This window comes from Littorina saxatilis, linkage group LG3 (genome assembly GCF_037325665.1).
Source record: "Littorina saxatilis isolate snail1 linkage group LG3, US_GU_Lsax_2.0, whole genome shotgun sequence".
Taxonomy (NCBI): domain Eukaryota; kingdom Metazoa; phylum Mollusca; class Gastropoda; order Littorinimorpha; family Littorinidae; genus Littorina; species Littorina saxatilis.
In genome coordinates this window covers 43279192-43305727 of record NC_090247.1, presented here as the reverse complement: position 1 = coordinate 43305727, position 26536 = coordinate 43279192, and the positions used below count along the sequence as shown (strand labels likewise).

At 42.4% G+C, this 26536-nt stretch overlaps 1 protein-coding gene across 1 annotated transcript in view; it reads left to right on the top strand.

The window, feature by feature from the left end:
• Positions 1-26536, top strand: part of LOC138962442 (keratin-associated protein 10-4-like) — a 59326-nt gene that overhangs the window by 20293 nt on the left and 12497 nt on the right. Inside the window, exons 3-9 of the mRNA XM_070334250.1 lie at positions 10696-10783; positions 16023-16190; positions 16724-16869; positions 17029-17226; positions 18976-19060; positions 20117-20235; positions 20813-20894. Coding sequence (XP_070190351.1) covers positions 10696-10783; positions 16023-16190; positions 16724-16869; positions 17029-17226; positions 18976-19060; positions 20117-20235; positions 20813-20894 — 886 coding nt within the window. The remainder of the gene's footprint in view (positions 1-10695; positions 10784-16022; positions 16191-16723; positions 16870-17028; positions 17227-18975; positions 19061-20116; positions 20236-20812; positions 20895-26536) is intronic.

The window sequence follows — 26536 nt, the reverse complement described above, 5'->3', positions numbered from 1 at the left end:
CCATTTAGAGGGTAGGGTTACATTTTCAGGTATTTATTCCCCAAGAATAGGCACAAAAAAATTCCAAACTCGTTTTTTTCTATTGGTCAATGATTCTACTTTCTTTTTAAAGTGAGAAATGGAGTGCAATTAACATTGTTACTTTTGAAGGTATGCTCATGACGTGCATCACAGCGAAATAGCAGTTCAGAAGAACGGAATTCCCATAATTAGTCCTTATTTGCTGCTTTTTTCACTGAGCTCGGAAATGATATTTTGCTTGCATTGTTATTGCTTAATTTATTAAAGCCTCTGGACAATATTCTTTGAATAAATCGTTACCCAATTCTGTTTACGTCTATCCCTTTGTTTGATAGAGTACTGTAACAAGCTATCACATTATGTCGACAAGAATGCGTCTCCATACAAGTTTTTGTCTTGATTCCATCCAGGAGGATGTAAGGCTTTAATAAAAACACTATTTCAAAGATCTCTGTCAAGATTGATTTTGTTGAAAAAAAAAGGAAGTCTGTGATTGAAGATTGTGAAACCTGCCTATAGCTGTTGTTCGCCACGTGGCTACACATCCTCACTGTGTATAGCTGTTGTTCGTCACGTGGCTACACATCCTCACTGTGTATAGCTGTTGTTCGTCATGTGGCTACACATCCTCACTGTGTATAGCTGTTGTTCGTCATGTGGCTACACATCCTCACTGTGTATAGCTGTTGTTCGTCACGTGGCTACACATGCTCACTGTGTATAGCTGTTGTTCGTCACGTGGCTACACATCCTCACTGTGTATAGCTGCTGTTCGTCATGTGGCTACACATCCTCACTGTGTATAGCTGTTGTTCGTCACGTGGCTACACATCCTCACTGTGTATAGCTGTTGTTCGTCACGTGGCTACACATCCTCACTGTGTATAGCTGTTGTTCGTCATGTGGCTACACATCCTCACTGTGTATAGCTGTTGTTCGTCATGTGGCTACACATCCTCACTGTGTATAGCTGTTGTTCGTCATGTGGCTACACATCCTCACTGTGTATAGCTGTTGTTCGTCATGTGGCTACACATCCTCACTGTGTATAGCTGTTGTTCGTCATGTGGCTACACATCCTCACTGTGTATAGCTGTTGTTCGTCATGTGGCTACACATCCTCACTGTGTATAGCTGTTGTTCGTCACGTGGCTACACATGCTCACTGTGTATAGCTGCTGTTCGTCATGTGGCTACACATCCTCACTGTGTATAGCTGTTGTTCGTCATGGGGCTGCACATCCTCACTGTGTATAGCTGTTGTTCGTCACGTGGCTACACATCCTCACTGTGTATAGCTGTTGTTCGTCACGTGGCTACACATCATCACTGTGTATAGCTGTTGTTCGTCACGTGGCTACACATCCTCACTGTGTATAGCTGTTGTTCGTCATGGGGCTGCACATCCTCACTGTGTATAGCTGTTGTTTGTCATGGGGCTGCACATCCTCACTGTGTATAGCTGTTGTTCGTCATGTGGCTACACATCCTCACTGTGTATAGCTGTTGTTCGCCACGTGGCTACACATCCTCACTGTGTATAGCTGTTGTTCGTCACGTGGCTACACATCCGCACTGTGTATAGCTGTTGTTCGTCATGTGGCTACACATCCTCACTGTGTATAGCTGTTGTTCGTCACGTGGCTACACATCCTCACTGTGTTTAGCTGTTGTTCGTCATGGGGCTGCACATCCTCACTGTGTATAGCTGTTGTTCGTCACGTGGCTACACATCCTCACTGTGTATAGCTGTTGTTCGTCACGTGACTACACATCATCACTGTGTATAGCTGTGGTTCGTCATGTGGCTACACATCCTCACTGTGTATAGCTGTTGTTCGCCACGTGGCCACACATCCTCACTGTGTATAGCTGTTGTTCGTCACGTGGCTACACGTCCTCACTGTGTATAGCTGTTGTTCGTCATGTGGCTACACATCCTCACTGTGTATAGCTGTTGTTCGTCATGTGGCTACACATCCTCACTGTGTATAGCTGTTGTTCGTCATGTGGCTACACATCCTCACTGTGTATAGCTGTTGTTCGTCATGTGGCTACACATCCTCACTGTGTATAGTTGATGTCAGTCCCCGACCCGAAGACTACTTGTCCTGGTGCGAGTGGAGCTAAGTAAACAGAGGAGCCATAAACAGGGTTCCCTGTGTGATGCACTACCCAGTGGAGATGGTACGACCTTCTGTCTTTGTGCACTAATTGCTTTTCACTGGCGGGTGAGACCGGTTATAAATGAATACGAATTTTCAGGGGGTAAAAGCGGTCTTAATTTTTGTGTGTAAGAATTAATAATCATAACATCAAACTCATCCTCGTGATTCCCCATTATCACCACCAGAAACTAGTGATCAATTCTTAACTTTCTGTTTCTGCGATATCGATGTGAAGGAGGGAAATATTAATTTGATCTTCTGCATACAAAGACAGATACAATTGCATATTGTACGATATAATGTCAGCTTTATTTTGAAAGTTAATATTTGTTTGTTTGTTATTTTCTTTGTTTTTTTAGGCTTTTTACATTTAGTCAAGTTTTGACTAAATGTTTTAACATAGAGGGGGAATCGAGACGAGGGTCGTGGTGTATATGTGTGTGTGTGTGTGTGTGTGTGCGTGTGTGTGTGTAGAGCGATTGAGAGTAAACTACTGAACCGATCTTTATGAAATTTGACATGAGAGTTTCTGGGTATAATATCCCTGGACGTTTTTTTCATTTTTTCGATAAATGTCTTTGATGACGTCATATCCGACTTTTTGTAAAAGTTGAGGCGGCACTGTCACACCCTCATTTTTCAATCAAATTGATTGAAATTTTGGCCAAGCAATCTTCGACGAAGGCCGGACTTCGGTATTGCATTTCAGCTTGGTGGCCTACAAATTAATTAATGACTTTGGTCATTAAAAATCTGAAAATTGTAATTAAAATTATATTTTTATAAAACGATCCAAATTTACATTCATCTTAGTCTTCATCATTTTCTGATTCCAAAAACATATAAATATGTTATATTCGGATTAAAAACAAGGTCTGAAAATTAAAAATATAAAAATTATTATCAAAATCAAATTTCCGAAATCGATTTAAAGACAATTTCATCTTATTCCTTGTCGGTTCCTGATTCCAAAAACCATATAGATATGATATGTTTGGATTAAAAACACGCTCAGAAAGTTCAAACGAAGAGGGGTACAGAAAAGCGTGCTATGCAGCACAGCGAAACCACTACCGCGCTGAACAGGCTCGTCAGTTTCACTCCGTTTTGCACTAGCGGCGGACTCCGGTCATTGTGAAAAAATGCAGTGCGTTCAGTTTCATTCTGTGAGTTCCACAGCTTGACTAAATGTAGTAATTTCGCCTTACGCGACTTGTTCTTCCTATTTTTCTAGGTGCCTTTAAAAAAAAATCTTTTTTGCCTTTGTAATTAAATGACAACCTTGAATCAGGATAAACGCAAGTTAAGAAGTGGTGTTCATTTTTCTTCCGAAGACGCCGTTTATGAGTGTTTTTGCCTATTTTTGTGTGTGTGCCATGTTTGCTTAAAGTAAGGAGCTAACATTAGACTGACACATAAAGGACTCGCACGCAAGCCAGATTTCTATGAGCTGTAGCAATGAAACATATTTCTGTTTATCTTTTGTGAATAGAGTGTGTTCCCACGCTATTCATACGGCTAAATCAAACATCACGGGCAGGCAAAGAAAAAGGGTGAAGTCGGATGACGAAACGTATAAATCAACAGACACCGTTTCTTCTAACGAAAATCATCGAGCATAACAGGTTACTGACAGAAAATTGGCCATATAAAAAGAGAAAAGACTCCGATTTTTTTCTCAGTTTCGGTATCCAAGTCAGATTGCCTGACAGCTCACTGACAGAATAGTTGTCGCGAAAATGTCTACATCTACAGACACCGATATTTCTTACTCAAATCAGAGAGAATGACAGGTTACCGAGAGAACATTTGTCACAAAAACGTTTACTTTGCGGTTGAATTCAATAAGTGACAAATAAGCTAGGTACGCAGCAAAAAGTTATGTCTGTGTTTAAAAGGGTGAAATCGGATGACGAAATGCACAAGTCAACAGAAACTTTTTGTCATGCCCAAATCAGAAAGCATGGCAGGATACTAACAGTAAATGTGACATAAAACTGTTAAACACTTTTGTACTTTGCGGTTCGAGTAACGTAACGATTAAGCGTTGCACTCAGCGAAATGAATCAATCAACAGACACCGTTTCTTCTTGACCAAACCAAATAAACATGACATCAATTTGTCACACAAATATTTAACCCTTTATGTTTTTACTTTGAAGAGAAAGGGAAAAGAGAGAAGGAAAAGAACAGTCTAAAGAAGATGAACCGATTAAGGGACACTTATTAGCTTTGCATGTGGCGACAGAACATTTATTTACGACAAAAAGGGCGAAATCTGACGACGAAATCTTTAAATCAACAGATACAGTGTCTTCATACCCAATTTAGGTAGAATGACACACTACTGACAGAAGATGTGTCATAAAAAAAACTTGTTTGATTTATTTTCTTTGAGGTTGACCTAAATACGTTACAAGCGCTGATACAGACGTCGCCGTTTACTTCACTTTGTGGTCAAATAATGATTGAAGCAATAGCTCTATGCAGGTACACACATATATTAATCAACTGACACCGTTTTTTCCTACCCAAACCCATCCTGAACTCAGGTCAAAATGAGTTCGGCTCATTCTCTCCCTGACAGGATGCCTTGGTTTTCCTTGTCTGGCAAGGAAATCGATTTTTTTTACATATTTAGATCTTTTCGTAATGTGTTATGGATATATAAGCAGATTCGCGATCGTCGATAATGATTTTTCATGGTGTTGTGTAATTTTCAAATTACAAAGGAATTGATATGTAAGACAGTTTCAAGCGAGCTATTTTTTGCGGCTGTATTTACTGTGCAAACAACTCTAAATATGGCAAAAGTGTCACGTGATAATCAACCGTTTGGTTTCGGCGCTCGCTGGAGCAGACGATTTTTTGACAGTGATGCAACCATTAATTACGGTCTCCTTCCGGCAGCAGTCCCACAATTTCGACTTGTTTTGACCTTAGAACGATGTCTTTATCTTAACTGTGAAGAACAGAACGGAGATCACTGTCGAAGTCGGCCAATCTGCAATCATTTTCGTATCGCGAACACTGCTCGAGAACAACATATGGGAGATCACTCTGTATTCTTGGTTTGATAGATTCGCGTAGGACATTAACGTCCGGTCAGAGAGATAACTGGCGATAGCCGTTGAGCGATGACTGATCCGAATGACCCAAACCAGTAACATGACGAATCACTTTCAGTAAAAGAAAGAAAGAAAGAAGTAGAGAAAGAAAGAAAGAAGATAGAAAGATAGAAAGAAAGAAAGAAAGAAAGAAAGAAAGAAAGAAAGAAAGAAGGAAAGAAAGAAATAAAGAAAGAAAGAAAGAAAGAAAGAACGAGAGAAAGAGAGAAAGAAAGAAAGTAAGTAATTAAAAAAGAAAGAAAGAAAGAAAGATAGAAAGAAAGAAAGAACGAGAGAAAAAAAAGAAGAAAGAAAGTAAGTAATTAAAAAAGAAACAAAGAAACAAAGAAAGGAAGAAAACCAAGCCAACACCAGATAACCACCTACCTACACACACCCATCTAAAAAAATAAAACAAAAACACTCATTGTTTGCGTGTACCTTCTTTAACTGGTGTTTTATATAGAAGGAAACAAATCATCCTATCTTGCACCTCTGGAAGTTTTTGTTTTATAGTCGACCACTATGCAAACTGGTATTTGCTGACAAACACAATCACTGGTCTGCACATTACGCCAGTGATGAGATACATAGAAATAAATGATTAAACTGTAATTGTTGGTCATCCTTTGTATTTACACATTTTACCTGAGCCTTATACTATTACCTTTTTTCGAGCAGAGATTGACGGCGAAGTCTCTCAAAATCTACTTACTTTATTTGAATTTTTGTTGGTCTTGGAATCGTAATTAAACTGTTAATTGTCTGTGATGTCCTTTTTTGTTATTCAACTATCCGTTGTCTATTTTGGTTTTTAGCTTTGGATTGTCGTTTTGATTGTTGCCATGGTGTCACTTTGTGTAACTACAGTAGCTGTTCACGTGCAACGTTGCCACTCTTTTAGTCCAACATGTTATATCCGCTTCGTGACAATCCGTGTATCTAAAACACTGTCTTATCCCTCGGTAACAATAAATTGTAAAGGTCAGATCACGCTCTGTTTTCAAAGCACGCGTGTAAGTGTACCTATCATTTGTCAGATAACACGACTGTTTGGCCGTCTTTTGTTAGTGTTACTTGCTGACATTTGCAGAGCGAATCCTCCGTGAACGCTCGCCGTCCTTGACGCCTCCTACAATTTTGCTCGCATCTCACTTTCTATCCGTTTCCAAGAATGTAGTCTACTTTCCGTGTTTCCAGCTGAACCTGGTTTGTTCATTGAATGCTTTGTTTTGTGAATATAGGTACTCTTCATCATTCTGTTATCTTCGCAATTGCCTCGGCTTTTGTTTTGTTGTTTGGTGTTTTAATGGGTTGTTGCTGTCAAACTGTTGCTTTCATAAAATAAATCCAAAAACAAAGAGGCTGCCAACGTTCCAAAATTCAGAATTAAAAAACAAGAAAGGTAGAAAAAAACTTAAAAGACCGTTGGGTCGATATAATTTGTGAATTTATTGTTTTGTCAATACGAAACGTTCCGACGACCTACCTTTCTTGTTTTTTTATTTTGTTGCTTTCATAACTTCCCGTACTGATGGTTTGAGTTATTAGCTGTGCTTTGATTATGTGCTGACGCTGCTGTTTCCTTCTAAATGTCTGTTTATTTGGTTTCCTTTTTAAATCTCCCATTCTCTGTTTTCATATTTAAACCCGTTTCTAAGGGTGTCCTTTCTTTCAGTTTTGGCCATCTTTCTTTCTTTCTTTTAATTTGTTTGCTTTCCCTATTTGTACAACATTCTAACTCATCGGTTTCTTTAAAACATTTTTTGACTGTTTGGAACTTTTGCGATGACTATTATTATTGATTTTGAAATTGTAGTGTTGAAAGATTTCCTGCCAAGGCGACTGTTTTCATAAAGCTTGGATTTCCTTATAAATTATAAAACATGATTTTTTTTATTATCATTATACTGTTTTGTTGTCGTATCTAAGTGCATTTGTGTTTGCTTTCAGCCCTTAGTATTATATTATGATCTTATGCCTGTATTTGTTGGAAATGTATTTTCATGTGCGTATAAGACAGATTCAGACAAATATATAGAAAAGGTACTGAACAAAGGTACAAACATTTTTAATGTTTTGATCGGTCACGACAAGAACTTACTTCTGAAGACGAAACCGTAACTCTCGTGATGTGGTTTTTATTGAGATCAAAGGTATACCACGTTCTGTGCACAATTACGTGCGAGATACGGTGCAGAACAGACAAACACGCAAAACGAAAAATACGTGCAATTGTAAACTAACTTCACCAAAGGGTCTATTACATGTAATTACTTTATTTACGCCTTTGGTAATCCCAAAACAACACTACCCCCTCAAGAAAAAAAGTGTCAACCTTCAATAGGTGTCAGGATATCCTGGTTCGTTCATCTTGAAAACCATGCTTAACCTTGTGCATGCCAGCGAATCCTATAGCGGTATTAGGTGCAGTTTTGGGCTTCTGGGATAATTATACAGTAGTAAAGAGACAGACAACACCGTTCCAAAGCCCCAAAGAAACAGAGAAATACTTCTAACAAAATTAACAGAGACACACTTTCAAAACCCCGACCAAACAACGGAGACACGTTCTCAATACCCCAGTCAACAAGGAAGCATTTCCCAAACCCCACAAAATAGCGCAGGTTCAGAGAAGAAGCATACGTGTGGATGCTCATCTCATTGCCACTGCTGCTAAACCGAGCTTGACTCGGCTTGGCCTTTGCCACGTTTTCAACCTTCGTTGGAACAAGGATGGGCGAAGATGGGATGGAGTTCTAGGCAGTGAAGATGTGTAAATATAGGCATGTAGACAAAGACATTGAAATATCTATGCTAATAGGAAATTTAGTATTGCGATGAATGGTATGTATTCCCCTCAAGTGGGCCCCATTCGATGAAAATAAATCGTGCAAACATGTGAAGGTCCGTTGAGAATAATACAATATCTGTGCCGATTGTGAAGGTTTGGAGAATAAGGAATGTGAAGACCGAGAAAATGATTACCGACTGGGAAGGTTTTGACTGTAAGGACGTTGCGGACAGGGAAGATATGTACCGATTGGGAATAGAAGGTTTTAACTGTAAGGACGTTGCGGACAGGGAAGATATATACAGACTGGTAAAGTTTTGACTGTAAGGACGTTGCGGACAGGGAAGATATATACAGACTGGTAAAGTTTTGACTGTAAGGACGTTGCGGACAGGGAAGATATATACAGACTGGTAAAGTTTTGACTGTAAGGACGTTGCGGACAGGGAAGATAATATACCGATTGGGAAGGTTTTAACTGTAAGGACGTTGCGGACAGGGAAGATATGTACCGATCGGGAATAGAAGGTTTTAACTGTAAGGACGTTGCGGACAGGGAAGATAATATACCGATTGGGAAGGTTTTAACTGTAAGGACGTTGCGGACAGGGAAGATAATATACCGATTGGGAAGGTTTTAACTGTAAGGACGTTGCGGACAGGGAAGATAATATACCGATTGGGAAGGTTTTAACTGTAAGGACGTTGCGGACAGGGAAGATATGTACCGATTGGGAATAGAAGGTTTTAACTGTAAGGACGTTGCGGACAGGGAAGATATGTACAGACTGTGAATGTTTTGACGGTAAGCCCGTGAAGATGTGTACGGATTGGGAAATTTTGACTGTAAGGACGTTGCATTACGCTAAGAGCTGTACCGATTGTGAAGGTTTTGACTGAATGGGCGTTGAAGACCGTGAAGATATGTACCGTGTGTGACAGGTTTGATTGTAGGGACGTTGAAGAACGGGAATATATGTACCGATTGTGAAGGTTTTGACTGTAAGGACGTTGGATACCGAGAAGATGTGTTCCAATGTAAAGGTTTTGGCGGCAAGCTCGTTGAAGACCGGGAAGACATGTACCGATTGTGAAGGTTTTGACTGAAGAGACGTTCAAGACTTGGACGATAAGCACAAATGTGAAGGTTTTGACTGTAAGGACGTTGAATTCCGGTAAGAGCCGTACCGATTGTGAAGGTTTTGACTGAAGAGACGTTCAAGACTTGGACGATAAGCACAAATGTGAAGGTTTTGACTGTAAGGACGTTGAATTCCGGTAAGAGCCGTACCGATTGTGAAGGTTTTGACTGAAGAGACGTTCAAGACTTGTACGATAAGCACAAATGTGAAGGTTTTGACTGTAAGGACGTTGAATTCCGGTAAGAGCCGTACCGATTGTGAAGGTTTTGACTGAAGAGACGTTCAAGACTTGTACGATAAGCACAAATGTGAAGGTTTTGACTGTAAGGACGTTGAATTCCGGTAAGAGCCGTACCGATTGTGAAGGTTTTGACTGAAAGGACGTTGAAGACCGGGAAGATGATTTACTGATTGTGATGGTTTCGACTGTTAGGTCGGCAAAGACCGAGAAATGATGTACTGATTGTGAAGGTAGGATGATGAAGACGTTAAAGCTCTGTTCTGGTTGAGAATGTCCGGACGGAGTACATGGCCAAGTGTTGACAAGGTGGGGCCCGGTGTGGGCCGAGGGGGAGCATGTTTGGCATGCTGATGAGGCTGTGTGAATGCGACACCTTGGTGAGATAGTTCACCTCGCGGGCCTCCCACACCCCGCCTTTGAGGATGAGCAGGCTTAAAGTGTGGGCTGTGTATAGAGAGTGAGATGATGAGAACGTTCAGACGGGTTGGAGTGCATATGGTGGCAGACACAGACGCACGCACGCACGCACGCACGCACGCACACACACCCACACACACAAACACCCACACCCACAAACACACATACACACACACAGACACACACACACACACATACACACACACACACACACACACACAAACACACACACACAGACACGGACACACTCAAAGAGATACACACACGCACGCACGCACGCACGCACGCTTACACGCACACACACATTCACACGCACGCACGCACGCATGCACGCACGCACTCATGCACGCACGCACGCACGCACACTCACACACACACACGCACGCACACATGCACGCACGCACGCACACTCACACACACACACACACACACTCACACAGACACACACACACACACACACACACACACACACACAAAAACATATATATATATATATATATATATATAGATACACACACACACACTGACACAAGTACAGGCACGCATAGATGAACATTACAGATACACGCACCCACGCACATGCACTTACAGGTGTTTGATATCGACCCCCTACCCCCTATACACCCCCCCCCTCCCACCCCACCTGTCTACCTGCTTGTATGTGTTTTTCTTCATTTTTTTCCTTCTTAATTCTATTGTAATACAAGCGCCATCTATAGTTTTTTTCTTCTTCTTTCTAGTTTCTTAATATATTTTTTTTCAGCTTCAGCACTGGAATAATCCCTGTCCTTATGTTTATTTTCAGACATGTTCAAGAAATCAAGAATGCCGACAAGTGAAAAGATGTAATATAAACAACGACACAGACTGCAGGATACAACAAGAGTGTGTTGGTAAGACGATCTCTATTTTTACTGATGTTTCACTCTTAATTGAAATGTTCCGCTTTTGAACACAATTTTGGTAACCAGCTGTGAACACTGTGTGCGATACTATAATATAATTCTACTTGCAGAAGTTGCATACATTGTGATTGCAATTTAATGTTTACCATGTGTGTTAATTTTGCAAGTCAAATTATGTGCAGACATGCTAGAGCCGTATACCCCTTTGTGTGTACACGCCATGTGCGCACAGAAAAGATCCTGTAACAGTCCATGTCAGAGTTTTGTGGGTTATAGAAACACGAAGATACTAAGCATGCATCCATCGAAAGCGGCGTATGGCTGTCTAAATGGCGTGGTAAAAACGTTCATACACGTGAACACGTTTCAGCTTATGAATGCAGAAGAAGAAGAAGAAGAAGAAAAAGAAGTTAAGTCATGATAAGCGAGTGTTGCGCGTTAGAAGCGAATGTTCTCAAATGCTCTGCTAAACACCCCCATCAACTTCTTGTCGACTTGAGAAATGTTTCCTTGAGGAAAGTTAGTCTCTATTTGCCTTGAATGCAGTATGCGAAACATAACACATCATGTGTATCTATCGCTGAACACCCCAGAAAGAAAACACAGCCAGTAACACATCCTCGTACCGAGCTACCTGGTACATCCGAACACTGAGCTGTGACTTGAACTGTTTAACAATGACTCAAGGGCACAACAAACGACAAAGAAAATTATACAGCAAAGCACGTGTGAGTAAAGAAGACCTACCACGGATTCAAAGACATGTTAATTGCTTGCATTGTGAATGCATTAAAAAAACGACAAGAGGCTGCGTGTTTTGCTTGGACCGAAGGGCAAACATATTGTGACTGCATCCAACTAGTCATCACTGTTTCGCCAGGCGAGTGGAGAAGGGGAGAGACATCGGACGCAACGGCTTATATGGGTCTCATTATGAAGCGAAAGAAACATTTTCTAAATTCTTGGAGATTATAACAACACTTGGACTACCGTTACAAAATATTTGCTGTAGGCGTCGCGTGGAGACGTGGGTATGACGTAGCTACCATGCATAGCTAGCTCCATTCATATTCATTTTTAGCACAGAGTGGCAATACTTTCTGACCCCAACCGCTCCCTTCCTCCCGTGTAAAAGTAAGCATGTCGTTGAGTTGGGACTTGAATGTTTTAAACAGATCCTTCCAATCTTTTTTTTTTAACCTCCTCTTCTCTGATACTTTATACGGCGCACACTGACGGGTGATCAAGTTTTGGTACAGCGTTTGTATGCATTGAACACATCAAAGCATTTCATAGGTGGAATATATCACCTGAATTTGCGCTTATAACAGAATTAAACTCGGATGCATGAAATCGTAGAGGATAGAATACTTTTGTTTTCTTTAAATGCCGTATGCATTTCAGCTTAATGCTTGCACAATTATAAAACTGGTTTTGTAGGCTAGCTTCCGCAAACGAATATGTTCTTTATGTGGAACGCTTTTCTGGGAAATTTTATGACATTAATATTGTAATTTAGTAATATCCATTATCGCCGTTTTGCAGTTCCTAAATAGGAATTTTTTGACGACTAAGTGAATTTTTACTCTCGTGTTCCCCTCAACTAAAACATAAAATGTAATCCGACACAGAATTTGAACCCCTTCTCCAAAACGCCCAAACACGTTTCACACATATATTTTAAGATCTGAAGCCGCTGCCGCCATGTCTTATGTGTTTAACCTGATTAAGACAAACCCTTGCCTGCCCTGCAGTGTTTGAGTAAAGTGCTATCTTCTTCTTGTTCCTCAAATCCCTTGATCCTTTGCAACAACGGAGTCTGCTTTCGTCTGTGTTGGTGGGTGCGCCTCGCGCGCGCGCGTGTGTTTGGCGGGGGTGGCGGTTATGGGAGGCGTGGAGAGGCTATAGGGTGCATTCATAAACAAGACAGTGTTGCTTTTTATTGTCAGGATGAGTAACAGACTGTGTGATCTTCATAGTGACAAAGATACATATTCTCACCCTCTGCGATGGTAAACATTCAAGAAGGAGAAAGTGCACTTCCGGTACAAGCTTACAGGGTTATAAGAAAAGGAAGCACACCAAGACTATCAAAACACACTTCTTTTTTTGTTATGAATTTATTTGTGTGTGTGAAGGCGTAATATGTAACGCCCATAGGCATAACTCCGTTAATTTAGTTTTTATCGGTTACATACCCACCGTTGGCTGCAGTATGGACACTTTCTGTGAAGACGTAATACTTGACGCCCAATCTGTTTTTGGCTCACGTAAGTGTAGCCTATGCGATGCTAACTTTTGTCTGTCTGTGCGTGCGTGCGTGCGTGCGTGCGTGTGTGTGTGATAGAAACTTTAACATTTCCGAGTCTATGGATAAAGCTCGCATTTAAGAAGATTACGTCTCGGTCAAAAGTGTTTGACGTGTGTGATAGAAACTTTAACATTTGAAGACGTCACATTATGACGTAAGAGGGTTAGACGTCACGCGAAGGAATTACTGAAAGTCTCGGTCATTGTTATTGTGAGCGGGCCGAGACTAGTTGGCAGATCTAGTGTCTCGCTTTCTTGCACAGTTTCACCTATGCTCACTCTGTGTGTGTGTGTGTGTGTGTGTGTGTGTGTGTGTGTGTGTGTGTGTGTGTGTGTGTGTGTGTGTGTGTGTGTGTGTGTGTGTGTGTGTGTATGTGTGACGGAGTGATTGAGTTTGTGTTACTGTTTGTCGATTTCTTACGTGAGCCTTGAAGGCTTCGCCTCTTGTTTAATGTTTCGTTAACACCGCGGTATGTTTTCGCTACATCCCAAGCGACGGCTGCAATTTACCCATGACAAGACAATAGGTATAAAACATGAAAGTTTTCAGTCGAGGCTTTGCAGTTTCTAGCCGCGCGCAAATGCAAGAAATATTTGTGTACATTAGATTGACAGAGAAAATGAAGCAGCTCGTTGGAGGAAAAAAAAAGCGTTCAATGAGAACTGCGCTCATCGGTACTGCCAAGATCCACACACGAAGACGAGTTCCTCTTCTACCATGATTTCTGTCGAAGGTGTATGGCCTACTAGCGCAAATGGGGACTGTCCTACATGTTATAGAACAAATTTACGTTGGTCTCTGTCTTCATTACGAAACATTACCAAGATCGCTTCTAAACTTTTATTTATTGCAAATAACCAAAGTGTTTTGGTGTGTGTGTGTGTGTGTGTGTGTGTGTGTGTGTGTATGCGTGTGCGTGTGTGGGTGTGTGCGTGTGTGTGTATGTGTGTGTATGTGTGGGTGTGTGTGTGTGTGTGTGTGTGTGTTGCTTGATAGCACATCTCACATTCCTCATAAACGCCACAAGTGTAGCCTACCCAGCCATCATGATTATGACATGCTGAAAACCTTCATTCATTAGTAACGGTTATTCACCCGGCGGCTGACATTCCTTCTTATACCTCTACAAGTGTTTTTGTTTGTTATTTCAAGTGACAACAACGCCATCCAGCCCCCCCCCCCCCCTCGATACTATAGCATGAAATCATTACAGTTTCTTTACAACTGACGCCATTTACGCTTGATGTGGTTGCGGACAATATGTTAAGTGGGGGAGTAAACAAACTGACGATTGTTTACCTTCTATTTAAAAAACAAAACCAAAAAACCGAAAACAAACTATGTTTACTATAAGCAGCAGTGGCCTACTTTCCAAACCGCATTCAAAATGTACGCCGCAATGGAAAGTCCTTCAGTGTTTGTTTCCAATGTACAGTAGTGGCCTATTGTATATAAACCGCATTGAAAGTGAACGTCCTTCAGCCATGAACAGTGAGCCAAGACAAGTGAGTCTGCTCCGACATATATAGTAGTGAAGGGACACGCGATGAAACGAAACTTGCTCACTCGACTTCTCAAGATCGGCTAGTGCAAACACAGGTTGTAAGGCTATGTTTTCCTTTGGGTGGGAGCCAGCTTCTTAGGCCCACAAAGACAGGTTATATTTATTCTTCATTTTTGTGGCCACTGAAGGACAAGGTATTCATCCATCACTGGGTCAGTGGCACATGCCCCACAGTTGATGCGGCTGTTGTTGATGTATTTGGTGACGATCGATGTATCTATTGCAAGAACACGAAGGACGCGCAAAGCACCCAGGACTGTGTTAGTGGCGTATTGCCCGTACTGGATTTGGATAGATTCGATTTTAGTGGACGAGTCCACTTATGTAAGCGTCCATAGTATCTGAGGACGTTAGAGAGATTACTGATTTTTTCCATTTTTAACTCACGTTGGGAATTCCGAGAGACTTTCCTATGTGATGGGCCTGAAGAGTTTGGATTCGAAAAATCTCTTCTGGGAATTTTTGTTTCCGTGCAATGATATTTAATGATTCCTACGCAGCTACAAACAGAACTTTGGGTGAATGATCGCAACAGTTGCTGTACATCACACCAAAGCGCATGGGCGCAAACAAACATCATGGTGGTTGTTCCGAGCTGCAAACCATATTTTACCTGATATGGACATACAAAATAAAACGTTTATCATAGAAGGGACATACACTGCAGTCAAAGGCTGTTCTAAACAATACAGACAAGACTAGACAATACAAAACATTGCAATGGAGCTTTATATTGTATATTTGATGGGTACACACAGAATTTGCTTTGGCTATAGTCCCACGCAATAACTGAATAAATCAACTGAAACATTGTGATCATATCACGAAATAAAATCACAGCTTATAGTAACCATGTTACAGTCAGCCATAAAAAAAGGTATTTATATGTGGGATGTGATTTAATCCACATTGATTTTTGCCTCTATTTACCTTCTTTACACCCATGGCACCCTTTGTTTAAAATGTCAACCTAGCCCTTGGTTTTAGTTTGAACATTTTAACCAAGGCCAAAGTTGAACTACAAACGGTACACAATGCATGCTGTTTTATTCACAGCGGGAGTGTGTGATGCTTAACTAGGAGAGAACATTTAACTCTTTCTGGGCGGATACAGGATTTTACCGGTAGCGAAATGCGTCACTCAGCGCCTAATATACCGGCATTTTACGGTTAATCAGGTTTCCGGCACGTGTGTTGACCGAATATGAGCGCGTTTTTTTCTTTAGATATGAGGCATGGTTTCCGGCACGTGTGTTGACCGAATATGAGCGCGTTTTTTTCTTTAGATATGAGGCAATGTAGTCCAAATAGGGTTAAGCCAATGGTCAATATTTTGTGTGTTAAATTTTCAGCAAGGAATCTGATACTGAACAAACTGGCAACATGTGGGAACGGTGTGCAGCCATTACTGCGGGTGGTCAACATCCAGTTCTTTACCTCCATCCCATGCTCCCAATGCACGGGAGACAACCTGGAGTGTGCCAACGGTGATGGTGTCTGCTGCTCTACCTTGCCTGCAGGTAGAGACACGGATGTTCCCTCATTTGAGTTTGATATATAACGGCGCAACACTGTCAGACACTAATACAATCACGCACGCCCACACGTGAGCCCGCGCGCACACACACCCGTGCGCGCGCGCACACACACAAACACACACACACAAGCACGCACACACACACACATACACACACACACACACACACACACACACACACACACACACACACACACACACAAACACGCAAGCACGCACGCACTGTTCTAACGATTGAATTAAACAAAATGTTATTCATATAGAGACTTAAGACGATACCACAAAATGCTTACAAGGCAACACAACAAGTTTAAAACTTATATTAAGAGCTCACATAATCATACATATTATTTCATGACGGGATATGATTAACCAAATGTGAATTTAAATCTTCAAATATATCAATATTTATATAATTTAAAATTAAGAAGTCAGATGTTCATACGATTGACTAATGAGCAAAACGATTGACTAATTAACTGACCGATTGACTGATCGATTTGCCACTGTCTACAGAGCCCCCTGAGGGTAGGGCGGACGGCGAGACGACGGCTATGTCCCCCGAGTGTCCCCCGGCCTGTCGCATGGGCTGTGAGTACGGCATGGAGGCTGACCACAACGGCTGTCCAAAGTGTTCATGCCACGACCCCTGCAGGAATGTGGTGAGTTTCTCTTTCTGTTAAGATCCCTGGAAAAGTAAGGCGAGCGTATATTTCTTGTATTCCTTAAAGCCCAAATCTTACCCGAGCTCCTAAAACACGCACAAAACAACACTTTAAAAGTATGGCAATCATCGTACAAAGATCCTCCGTGTTTTTCAGTCTTGTCCAGCAGGTCAGAAGTGCAAGGTGACGGGCGCAGAGCGGTGCCAGGGTCCAGTGTGTCAAGGGCTGCAGACAACGTGTGAGACGGACATGACGTGCCCTCTGGTGCAGTGCCGCTCGCTGTGTTCCATGGGACGCATCACGGACAAGAACGGCTGTGAGCTGTGTGCCTGCAAGGACCCTTGCTCTATGGTGGTCAGTCGACCTTGTTACTCTTTGAGTGCTAAACCAAATGTTGGTTATGATTGTTACCCTTGCTCTATGGTGGTCAGTCGACCTTGTTACTCTTTGAGTGCTAAACCAAATGTTGGTTATGATTGTTTATCGTATCTTCATCAGGTAATGCTTTTCGAGACCCGTAATAAACCAATTGGACGAATTCCAAAAATAACTCGGGTTTGTATGGGTTGTGAAAGAGTGAATATCCTTGCTTTTTACTTGGACAAACATTCAATCAATCAATCAATATGAGGCTTATATCGCGCGTATTCTGTGGGTACAGTTCTAAGGGCAGGGATTTAAAAAAAATTTTTTTATGCAATTTATATCGCGCACATATTCAAGGCGCAGGGATTTATTTATGCCGTGTGAGATGGAATTTTTTTACACAATACATCACGCATTCACATCGGCCAGCAGATCGCAGCCATTTCGGCGCATATCCTACTTTTCACGGCCTATTATTCCAAGTCACACGGGTATTTTGGTGGACATTTTTATCTATGCCTATACAATTTTGCCAGGAAAGACCCTTTTGTCAATCGTGGGATCTTTAACGTGCACACCCCAATGTAGTGTACACGAAGGGACCTCGGTTTTTCGTCTCACCCGAAAGACTAGCACTTGAACCCACCACCTAGGTTAGGAAAGGGGGGAGAAAATTGCTAACGCCCTGACCCAGGGTCGAACTCGCAACCTCTCGCTTCCGAGAGCAAGTGCGTTACCACTCGGCCACCCAGTTCATTGGAGGGGCCAATCACTAGCGAGGGGTGTGTCGGACACACGTGGACAGGAGCACGCGTGAATTTATTTGTCAGACGAAAAGCAAGGGTAATTCACTCTTTCAAAACCCATACAAACCCGACGAAGTTATTTCCGAAAATCGTCTATTCTCTGTTTATCCCGTGTAACTGACTGATTATCTGTTCTGTCGGCGTTACTGACATCATTAAACTTTATGGCATAGAAGAAATCGGTTCAAGTGACAAAAGAAAGTAAAGCTCAGAGGACAAGTCAGTTCATACGTAATGCAAAGTCAGTCCCCTTTCTTCAACAGCAAGACTTGGTGTTGGGATTGGGATTGGTATCATATCGTCCTGTAAGGTTACCCTCATGGAAATTCGGATGCTTTCCTACTCAGGAAAGTGAGCTGACATACATGCAGTACGAAGCTATTCATATTGTTCTTCTTTTTCCAACCATTCGTGTATTCATGTTTCCACGCCCTGAGATTTTCGCTGTTAACTTGGGATCTGTATCGTGCGCGTGCGTCCACACGGGGGGAGAGTCTGCACACATTTGACTCTGGGAAATAAATCCCTTGCCAAACGTAGGGGCCGAACCCACGCCGATTACGACATCTGGTGTCAAGCCAGCGCCGCTAAGGCCTTCGATCAGTAAATGTGTCAGGCGACTTTTATCTATCGTCGATCCCCTCTAAACAAAAGTGGTGTCACTTACCTGCTCCACTTTCATGAGGGTTTAGAGCGAGAGTCCCACTAGCCACGATTTGCTAAATATAATGGAATTTACCATAGAGCGCTTGGATGTTTTTCTTAGAGTGTCACGCATCTTCAGGGCTTCGGAAACTCCCAACCTCTATATTGAGTATCTCGGATTGTGATACAAATTTGACGCTGTATTTAATAATAATAATAATACATATAATAATGACAGGTTGTGTATCTGATGTTGAATAAGTTCGGTTTGTGTGTGTTGTCTCAGGTATGCCCGGCAGGTAAGCAGTGCCAGGTGTGCACGGACACAGACGGTACCTGTCCCAAGACTGGCTACACATGTGAGACGATTGGTGAGTTCCATACTTTTCACGGGGTATGGTGTGTCCTTTATACTGAATGCCCTCATGTAGTACACCGGTTTTTTTTCAGGGGGCATATTTTGCAATCAAAACACTGCTTCTCTGCTGGTACCAGAGTCCGGTCATTCTACGCGATAAAGTAGCTTGACCTCATACAAATTCTAAGAGTTTCAATTTTTGTTACAGTGGGTGGTACTATGTTACATCTTTACTTTGTGAAGTTTCGAGGACAGTGGCTTTTCAAACAAAAGAGTAACACAAGAAAATGTGTTATGCAATCTTCAGCTCAAGTTATACACATTTTGCTGAGTGGTATTTTTGTCTTTCTTTTTCTGTAAGTGTCACGCTTTCATATTTTAAACAGGAGTAGTTGTAATTTATTTCAAAAGTCCCTTACCGTCTTACACGATAAATATTAAATGTTCCCTCTGTCCGTCCGTGCGTTCGTCAGTCCGTCCGGATCAGAATGTTCGTATCCCCCCCCATAAAAAAGTCACGGCAGAGTCACTGACCAGCATCGCCGATTATGGCAATGAGGACATTGTCACACAAAGGTTTTTTTCACAAACACAGTGTAGTTGTTGATGTTTCTTGTCTCTAGTAGGAGCTAGCCCACCGCGGTGTTGGATTGGTTGAAACTGAGATGTGTTGTGATTTCAACGAATCAGAACCCGCGGTTTGTTCTCTCCCGTTCGGGGGCATCCACTTTTGATTCATGCACCTCAGTCCCGGTGCGCAAACATCTTCATTCTCATTCTCGTCCTCTTGCTCATCTTTCTCAGTCCTCCTTTGTGAAATAAAGTCGGTGTGTTGTTCCTGTGTCACATTATATGCCTCTGTATCCACCTCCTTTTTTTTAGGAGTTAAGTTCCTCTCAAGTTTGCATCTTCATCTTCATCCTCTCCATCCTCTTTCTCGATATTCCCCAGCATCCTTATCGTTTTTTTGGTGGTGGGAATACATTTGTGCTCAAATCTCCACCCTTATCCTCATCCTCTCTTTCCTCTTCCTCTGGTGAATACATGAATTGTGTTGTTTCTGTGTCAGGGCGTACGGGCGAGACGTGCTCAGGAGTGATGTGTCGCATGTTGTGTCAGTGGGGTCACGCCAAGGACGCACAGGGCTGCCCCTTGTGTGAGTGTGCCAAGTCACCATGTGAACAACAGGTAAGAACAGGATTTTGGGGTGATTATTCTTATACGACTCTACACAGGCAAGCTGATTGATATATAGGCTGATAGACAGAGTGACATGCTGGCACACACACATATATATCTATACACGCGATGGCACACACACACACGCACACACACACACACACACACACACACACACACACACGCATTGCTCATTCGTGAACCAAAAAGATAAACGAACTGACGGACTTACCTGTAGACTTACTGTACAAACGGACCTTACCCATCATAAATGCATTCGTGGAAATAAGTCTTGAGACATATTCCCAGAGTTAAAAATAGTGAATTCGACATTCTTGCAGCTGTGCCTTTGTAAGTTTTCTTGTTATGTCAATAGACTGTTTGAGACGCATTATTTGATAAACAACATAGTCTGAATTTGTTTTTATGTGTCCTTTATGCAAATGTATTGTAAAGCGCTAAGAGTAGACATTTTTCTAGAATAGCGCTATAAAAGTTTGCATTATTATTATTATTATTATTAAAAGAAAGAGAAAGTTGGAGGTTTGAAGGGAAGGATAACCGTACTTATCGATGTGTTTTTCAGGTGTGCGGAGACAATGAGGTCTGTGAAGTGGAGAAGTCAGCTTGCGATGAAGGCACGTGCTACTCTGCCAAGTGTGTCGAAGGTCAGTGCACAGTCCGGTCGACAGGAATCTAGCAAGGAATTGGGATAGAAACAGAATGGGGGGGGGGGGGGTGTAAATGAAATCAAATAAAAAAATTTTTTCGAGGGATGTGGCATAAGCAATACAACGAGCTTTTATTCAACCAGCCCTCGCCCAGAGAGGGGACTAATCTAATCACACATTTACACGGACATTCACGTAGAGAGAGAGAGAGAGAGAGAGAGAGAGAGAGAGAGAGAGAGAGAGAGAGAGAGAGAGAGAGAGAGAGAGAGAGAGAGAGAGAGAGAGAGAGAGAGAGAGAGAGAGAGAGAGAGAGAGAGAGAGAGAGAGAGAGAGAGAGAGAGAGAGAGAGAGAGAGAGAGAGAGAGAGAGAGAGAGAGAGAGAGAGAGAGAGAGAGAGAGAGAGAGAGAGAGAGAGAGAGAGAGAGAGAGAGAGAGAGAGAGAGAGAGAGAGAGAGAGAGAGAGAGAGAGAGAGAGAGAGAGAGAGAGAGAGAGAGAGAGAGAGAGAGAGAGAGAGAGAGAGAGAGAGAGAGAGAGAGAGAGAGAGAGAGAGAGAGAGAGAGAGAGAGAGAGAGAGAGAGAGAGAGAGAGAGAGAGAGAGAGAGAGAGAGAGAGAGAGAGAGAGAGAGAGAGAGAGAGAGTGAGAGGGATGATGGAACTTTATTTTTCAAGGATAGAGGTTTAAGGCGACGCCTTTTCTTACAACCGGTCCTTACTTCTAATACAAATGTCTAATAAATGATAAACAAGTAAAGCAACATGACAAATAAACAAAGTAAACGAACGAACCAGCAAAAAATCGACAAGTAAGCAAACAAGCAAATAAACATAAACAACAAAATGACAAAGTAAGCAACATACAAATCGAAAGCGAAACATGCAACATGTTAATTGAGGTTACACATGTAAAGTGATCGACGGTAAAATTCACACGATACCCACGTTTACACTAATGCTTATAATGATTATATGGTGTAAATGATGACGATGATGATGATGATGATGATTTTGATGATGATGATGGAAAATCACAACATAAATTCCACATAATACATATGATAAAGAACATATTTGTGTAATTCATAAAGCTTTGCCAATTGTTGACAGCTACTTGCACATGTTAAGACTAGTATAGCCATCTAGGTAGACATAAAATGATTATGCAGAGCTTGTTTAAAACTCTTTAGTGAGGTTAATGATCTTATTACAGACGGAATGGAGTTCCACACCATAGCGCCAGAGAAGGCTTGACTAGTTTTGAACAAATCAATCCTGGATATTGGTTGTGCTTGCCCTTGAGTTGCTGTAAGATTTTAAGATGACTTATGTAAATTCTGGAGGATGTAATTTTGGTGCTACAAAGAACCGACGCGCTCACAAAACAAAACGAACACTAGAACTGGAAAATTAATTAAAGTTTTATTGTGGATATGGTCATACTTGTCAATGTCATAGGAATCAGGAATCAGCTCGTAATATCAATCTATAAAAGGCTAAACATAAATCTATGGAGAGCTAAGTAACCTATATAGGAGCGTGGCGGAAAAACTGATCTAAGTTTAGAATGTGAATTAAAGCTAAAATGTGAAGTAGAAATGACTAGCTTGAGTGAGAGTGCAGAACAGTAGAGTGTGAAGCGTGGAGCATGGAGCGAGAAGCGCGGAGCGAGAAGCGCGGAGCGCGGAGCGGTGGAAACTGATAGAAAGAAAAAACTAAACTTAGAATTCGAAACATCAAACTAAACATCAAAGGTGTCCTAAAAACATAAACATCAAAGATGGACGTCAAAATGGCGGCCGAAACAAGATGGCGGCCGAAACAAGATGGCGGCAAATCAATAAAAAATCACCAAAGCTATCATGAACACCAAGACAAAATATGTTAGAAAACCCTACATAGAATAAACGTAGGACACACTAGGCTAACTAAACAAGAAACGACACGCAGTGAAAGGAAAGCTGACCAACAATACAGGACGGAGAAATACAAATACGACTCGCGAACATGAACCAAAATCTTACAGAAGGTTAGCAAACAAAAACTGGCTTAAAGTCAAATCATAATAAACCAGAACAGTCTCAGCTCTTCCCTTGCATAGATAAAAACGTAAGACAAAGAAACGGAAAGAAGACAAAGAAACGGACAGAAGACACAGAAACGGAAAGAAGTCATAAACAAAGATTCGAAACGAAAATTACACGAATTCGGTAAATAAGAGCAACATGGAGTCAGAAATGGATACTCGCCTTTGACAGCATCAATATAACCTAAACAGGCTCAAGGCGAGCAACTAAACAGAACATTACAAATTAACTTGAAAACTGGTCCCAGGAACAGAGCAAAACCCTATCTATACTAAAACACATGTAGTTCCCTGAACGGCTTCCCAGCAAGTGACAACGAATACAGGCTATCCACCACAGAGGTGAACTAAAAGTTACTACGCGTTACTACGGTTTTACTGTTGCAAAGCATGCGTCCCGTGCTCTCCGGGGAAAATCTCCAGAGGCTAGCATGGTCCAGCGTGAGCCATACAGGCACATGAAATCAATATCAGAAAAACGCCGGCCACACTCTCGTTTATAAATTTATCTGTTCGTTACAATATTTAATGTCAGTACAACAAAAACAAAGGTCGTACCAGGACGCTCATACTTAATAAAGAAAAATAAAAGATAAAGAGCGAGCTAGACCCGCACGCGAACCTACAGAGGTGGTTGCAAAAAGGGAACAAATAGGGGCAAAAGTGAGAAAAGTGAAAGAAAAGAGGTGAGAAGGAGATCAGAAAAAGGGGAAGCCACCACCACGGAAAGTCGCATGCGAGTCAAGCTAGAAGCATGACTAAAAAACACAAGCAAAACAAAAAGAATCTAAATACACAGAAGGCTCCTTAGCAGGGGCATTCACATTCCCCCCTCGAAGACATCTTAGTCTTTACAAAAGTCGACATAAAAAATCAACAAAAATCATCGAATACATGCATGGTTCAAAAACAAAATCCGAAACATTACAGAATCCTTTTGGCATTATCCAAAACGTAGCTGTTCGAAACGCACTCTCATACGTGGTTCAAAATACAAAAAAATCCGAAACGTTACAGAATCCTTTCGGCATTATCCAAAACGTAGCTGTTCGAAACGCACTCTCAATGAGTCTCAATCTAAAAAATCACACGTGTTCTTTCAACAAATGTAACATCATATTTCGTCGGTCCGTCACTGTCAACATACCGTGTCAACATTATTCTTACACCTTTACATAAACCGCAACTCAGTATAAAAGACTGTAGTCGCAACCTACAGAAGAATACAAATGAAAAACATCTTCCGTCTTCTTAATCATAAGCACAGGCATCCGCACGCGGGAAGGACTAAACAAACCGATTCATTAAGCGCTTGTCTCTGTCAAGAGCTTTCGTTCCAAAATGCGGAACCAAAAACATATATACAAATGGAGAGAAACCACAAACTCACAAAAAATATTTGCATTAAGACGAAATTTTCTCCCCAAATCAAAACAGCGCCACCTGTCAAAAAGGCGAACGGATTACGTCAGACCAAAACATTCACAAACGATCTGTCGAAAACAGTAAAGTTCACTGGGAAAGTCATTGAGTGTCCGGGTCTGCCTTCACCAGCACGGTCAGCTTAGAGATGGGGCGCCAGGAGTAGAAAGTGGAATGGCTCGTCTTCGAGGTGACCTTGACAGTCTTGAGCTTGCAGGTTCGCACGAGTCCATCGTCGCTGGGGCGAACCTCCGTCACGAGTCCAAGAGGCCAATCTGCTCTGCATACGGCTTCGTCACGTAGCACGACGACATCTCCGACAGCAACGTTACGTTGGGGAAGAAGCCACTTTCTTCTTCGTTGTGGTCTTCTTCGTTGTGGTCTTCTTCGTTGTGGTCTTCTTCGTACTGGTCTTCTTCGTACTGGTCTTCTTCGTCGTGGTCTTCTTCGTTGTGGTCTGGTCAAAAACCTTTCCATGACATGGAGAGGGTCGGAGATTCTGGGTTCGGCGAGTGTCGTGCGATATACGGAAGCGACTGATTCACCTTCGTACTCGCTGGGACAATACTGTTCTGTTAGAGACACGTGCATCACGTCATGGACAGACTGTTTTGGCGACACTTGTCCCAGTATCGTCCAACCCAACGGTGTGAGAACGGCGTATGGGTCTCCCTTGATGACTCTCTCTGGCATGAATAGCTCTGCATGATCGTAGCCAATCAACAACCCGGGAGTGCAGCCTTCGAGCAATGGGGGAATCTCGCTGGCAATATGGCTCAAATGCTTGATGTTACGAGCGGTTTCTGATGTTGGTATGTTCTCAGTGTCATTGGTGAGATGGTCCGTCGTGTAGAGCGTTTTCAGGTTGTGGGAAACATTGGAGTTGAGGGCCTTGACACACAATCCGGTCACTCTCTGACATTCGATATGAGTGTTCTGAGAAGTCATAGTGTTCAGCCTCAATGACGCTGGCTCAGAATGAGTGTTCAGCTTGTCACTCAAAGATTCAGTAACGAAGGAGATGCAAGACATGGTGTCAAGCAGCGCGTATGTCGTATGCTCTACCGTGGGATTCTCTTTCGTCGAAACTCTGACCGGAACAATCATGGTAGCTCTGACTGGTCTGTCTGACTTGTTGGTCGTCGCGAATGCTGGTCCAGAGGCAGAAACACGGGCATCTTGACTGAGACAGACAAACCTTGAAGAATCTGGCGGTCCCCGGGCATTCCGTTGCTGATTGGGAATCTTCTTCCTGTAGCTAGGCGCTCCATGCAGCATAGTGAGATGTGGGCCTTGGCACTTGTCGCATATCGCCCTGGTAGTGCAGTCTACACTTCTATGGCCAGCCTTTCTGGCACAGGAGAAGCATAAGAACGTTTCGTACATGAAGTGTTTCCTGTCCTCAACGGGAATCTCATCGAACCTCTGGCATCTGAGTAGAGGATGAGAAGAAGAGCTGGTCGGAAAACGAACGGTACAAAAGGGACAGACTTCGTCGCAGTTCGTACTCAGGACAGTTTTAGCGTGGTGCTGACATCTGTCACACTCTTGACATGCAGATGTAGTAGAACAATCCGTACTGTACGATGTTTTCTTGGGGACTGCTGAACTGGCGGTCTGTGAGGTGAAAGAGGCGGCAGATTTGCTTGAGGAGAAAAGGGGCTCGCAAAGGATGTCTGCCTCTGTCTTGATGAAAGCTGACAACTCCTCAAAGGTCGGGTAGCGTCTCTTCTCGTTCTTGGTCTTGTGTACTTTCCGCACCCAGTTTCTCACCAACCAATCTGGAAGCTTGCTCATGAGTGTCTTGTGATAGGCTTGGTCTTCCAGATTCTGTAGCTGGCCTATCACTCGGCTCGCCACAAGGCATTGTCCAAGAAAGTCCGAGAAGGCGCGGAGGGCTTGTCCATCTTTGGGTTTGATTACCGGCCATGCATCTAGTTTCTCTCGGAAGGCTCTGGCAACGACGAAAGAACTGCCGAATCTTTCCTCCAGCGTCTGAAGGGCCTGCTGATAGGCCTGGGCATCCCTGATCAGAAAGAGTCCCTTGACCGCATCCTTCGCCGGACCGTCCAAGTACTTCTCCAAGTAGAGGAGCTTTTCCTCTGCAGAAACGCCCTGCCGCTCAATCAAAAGAGT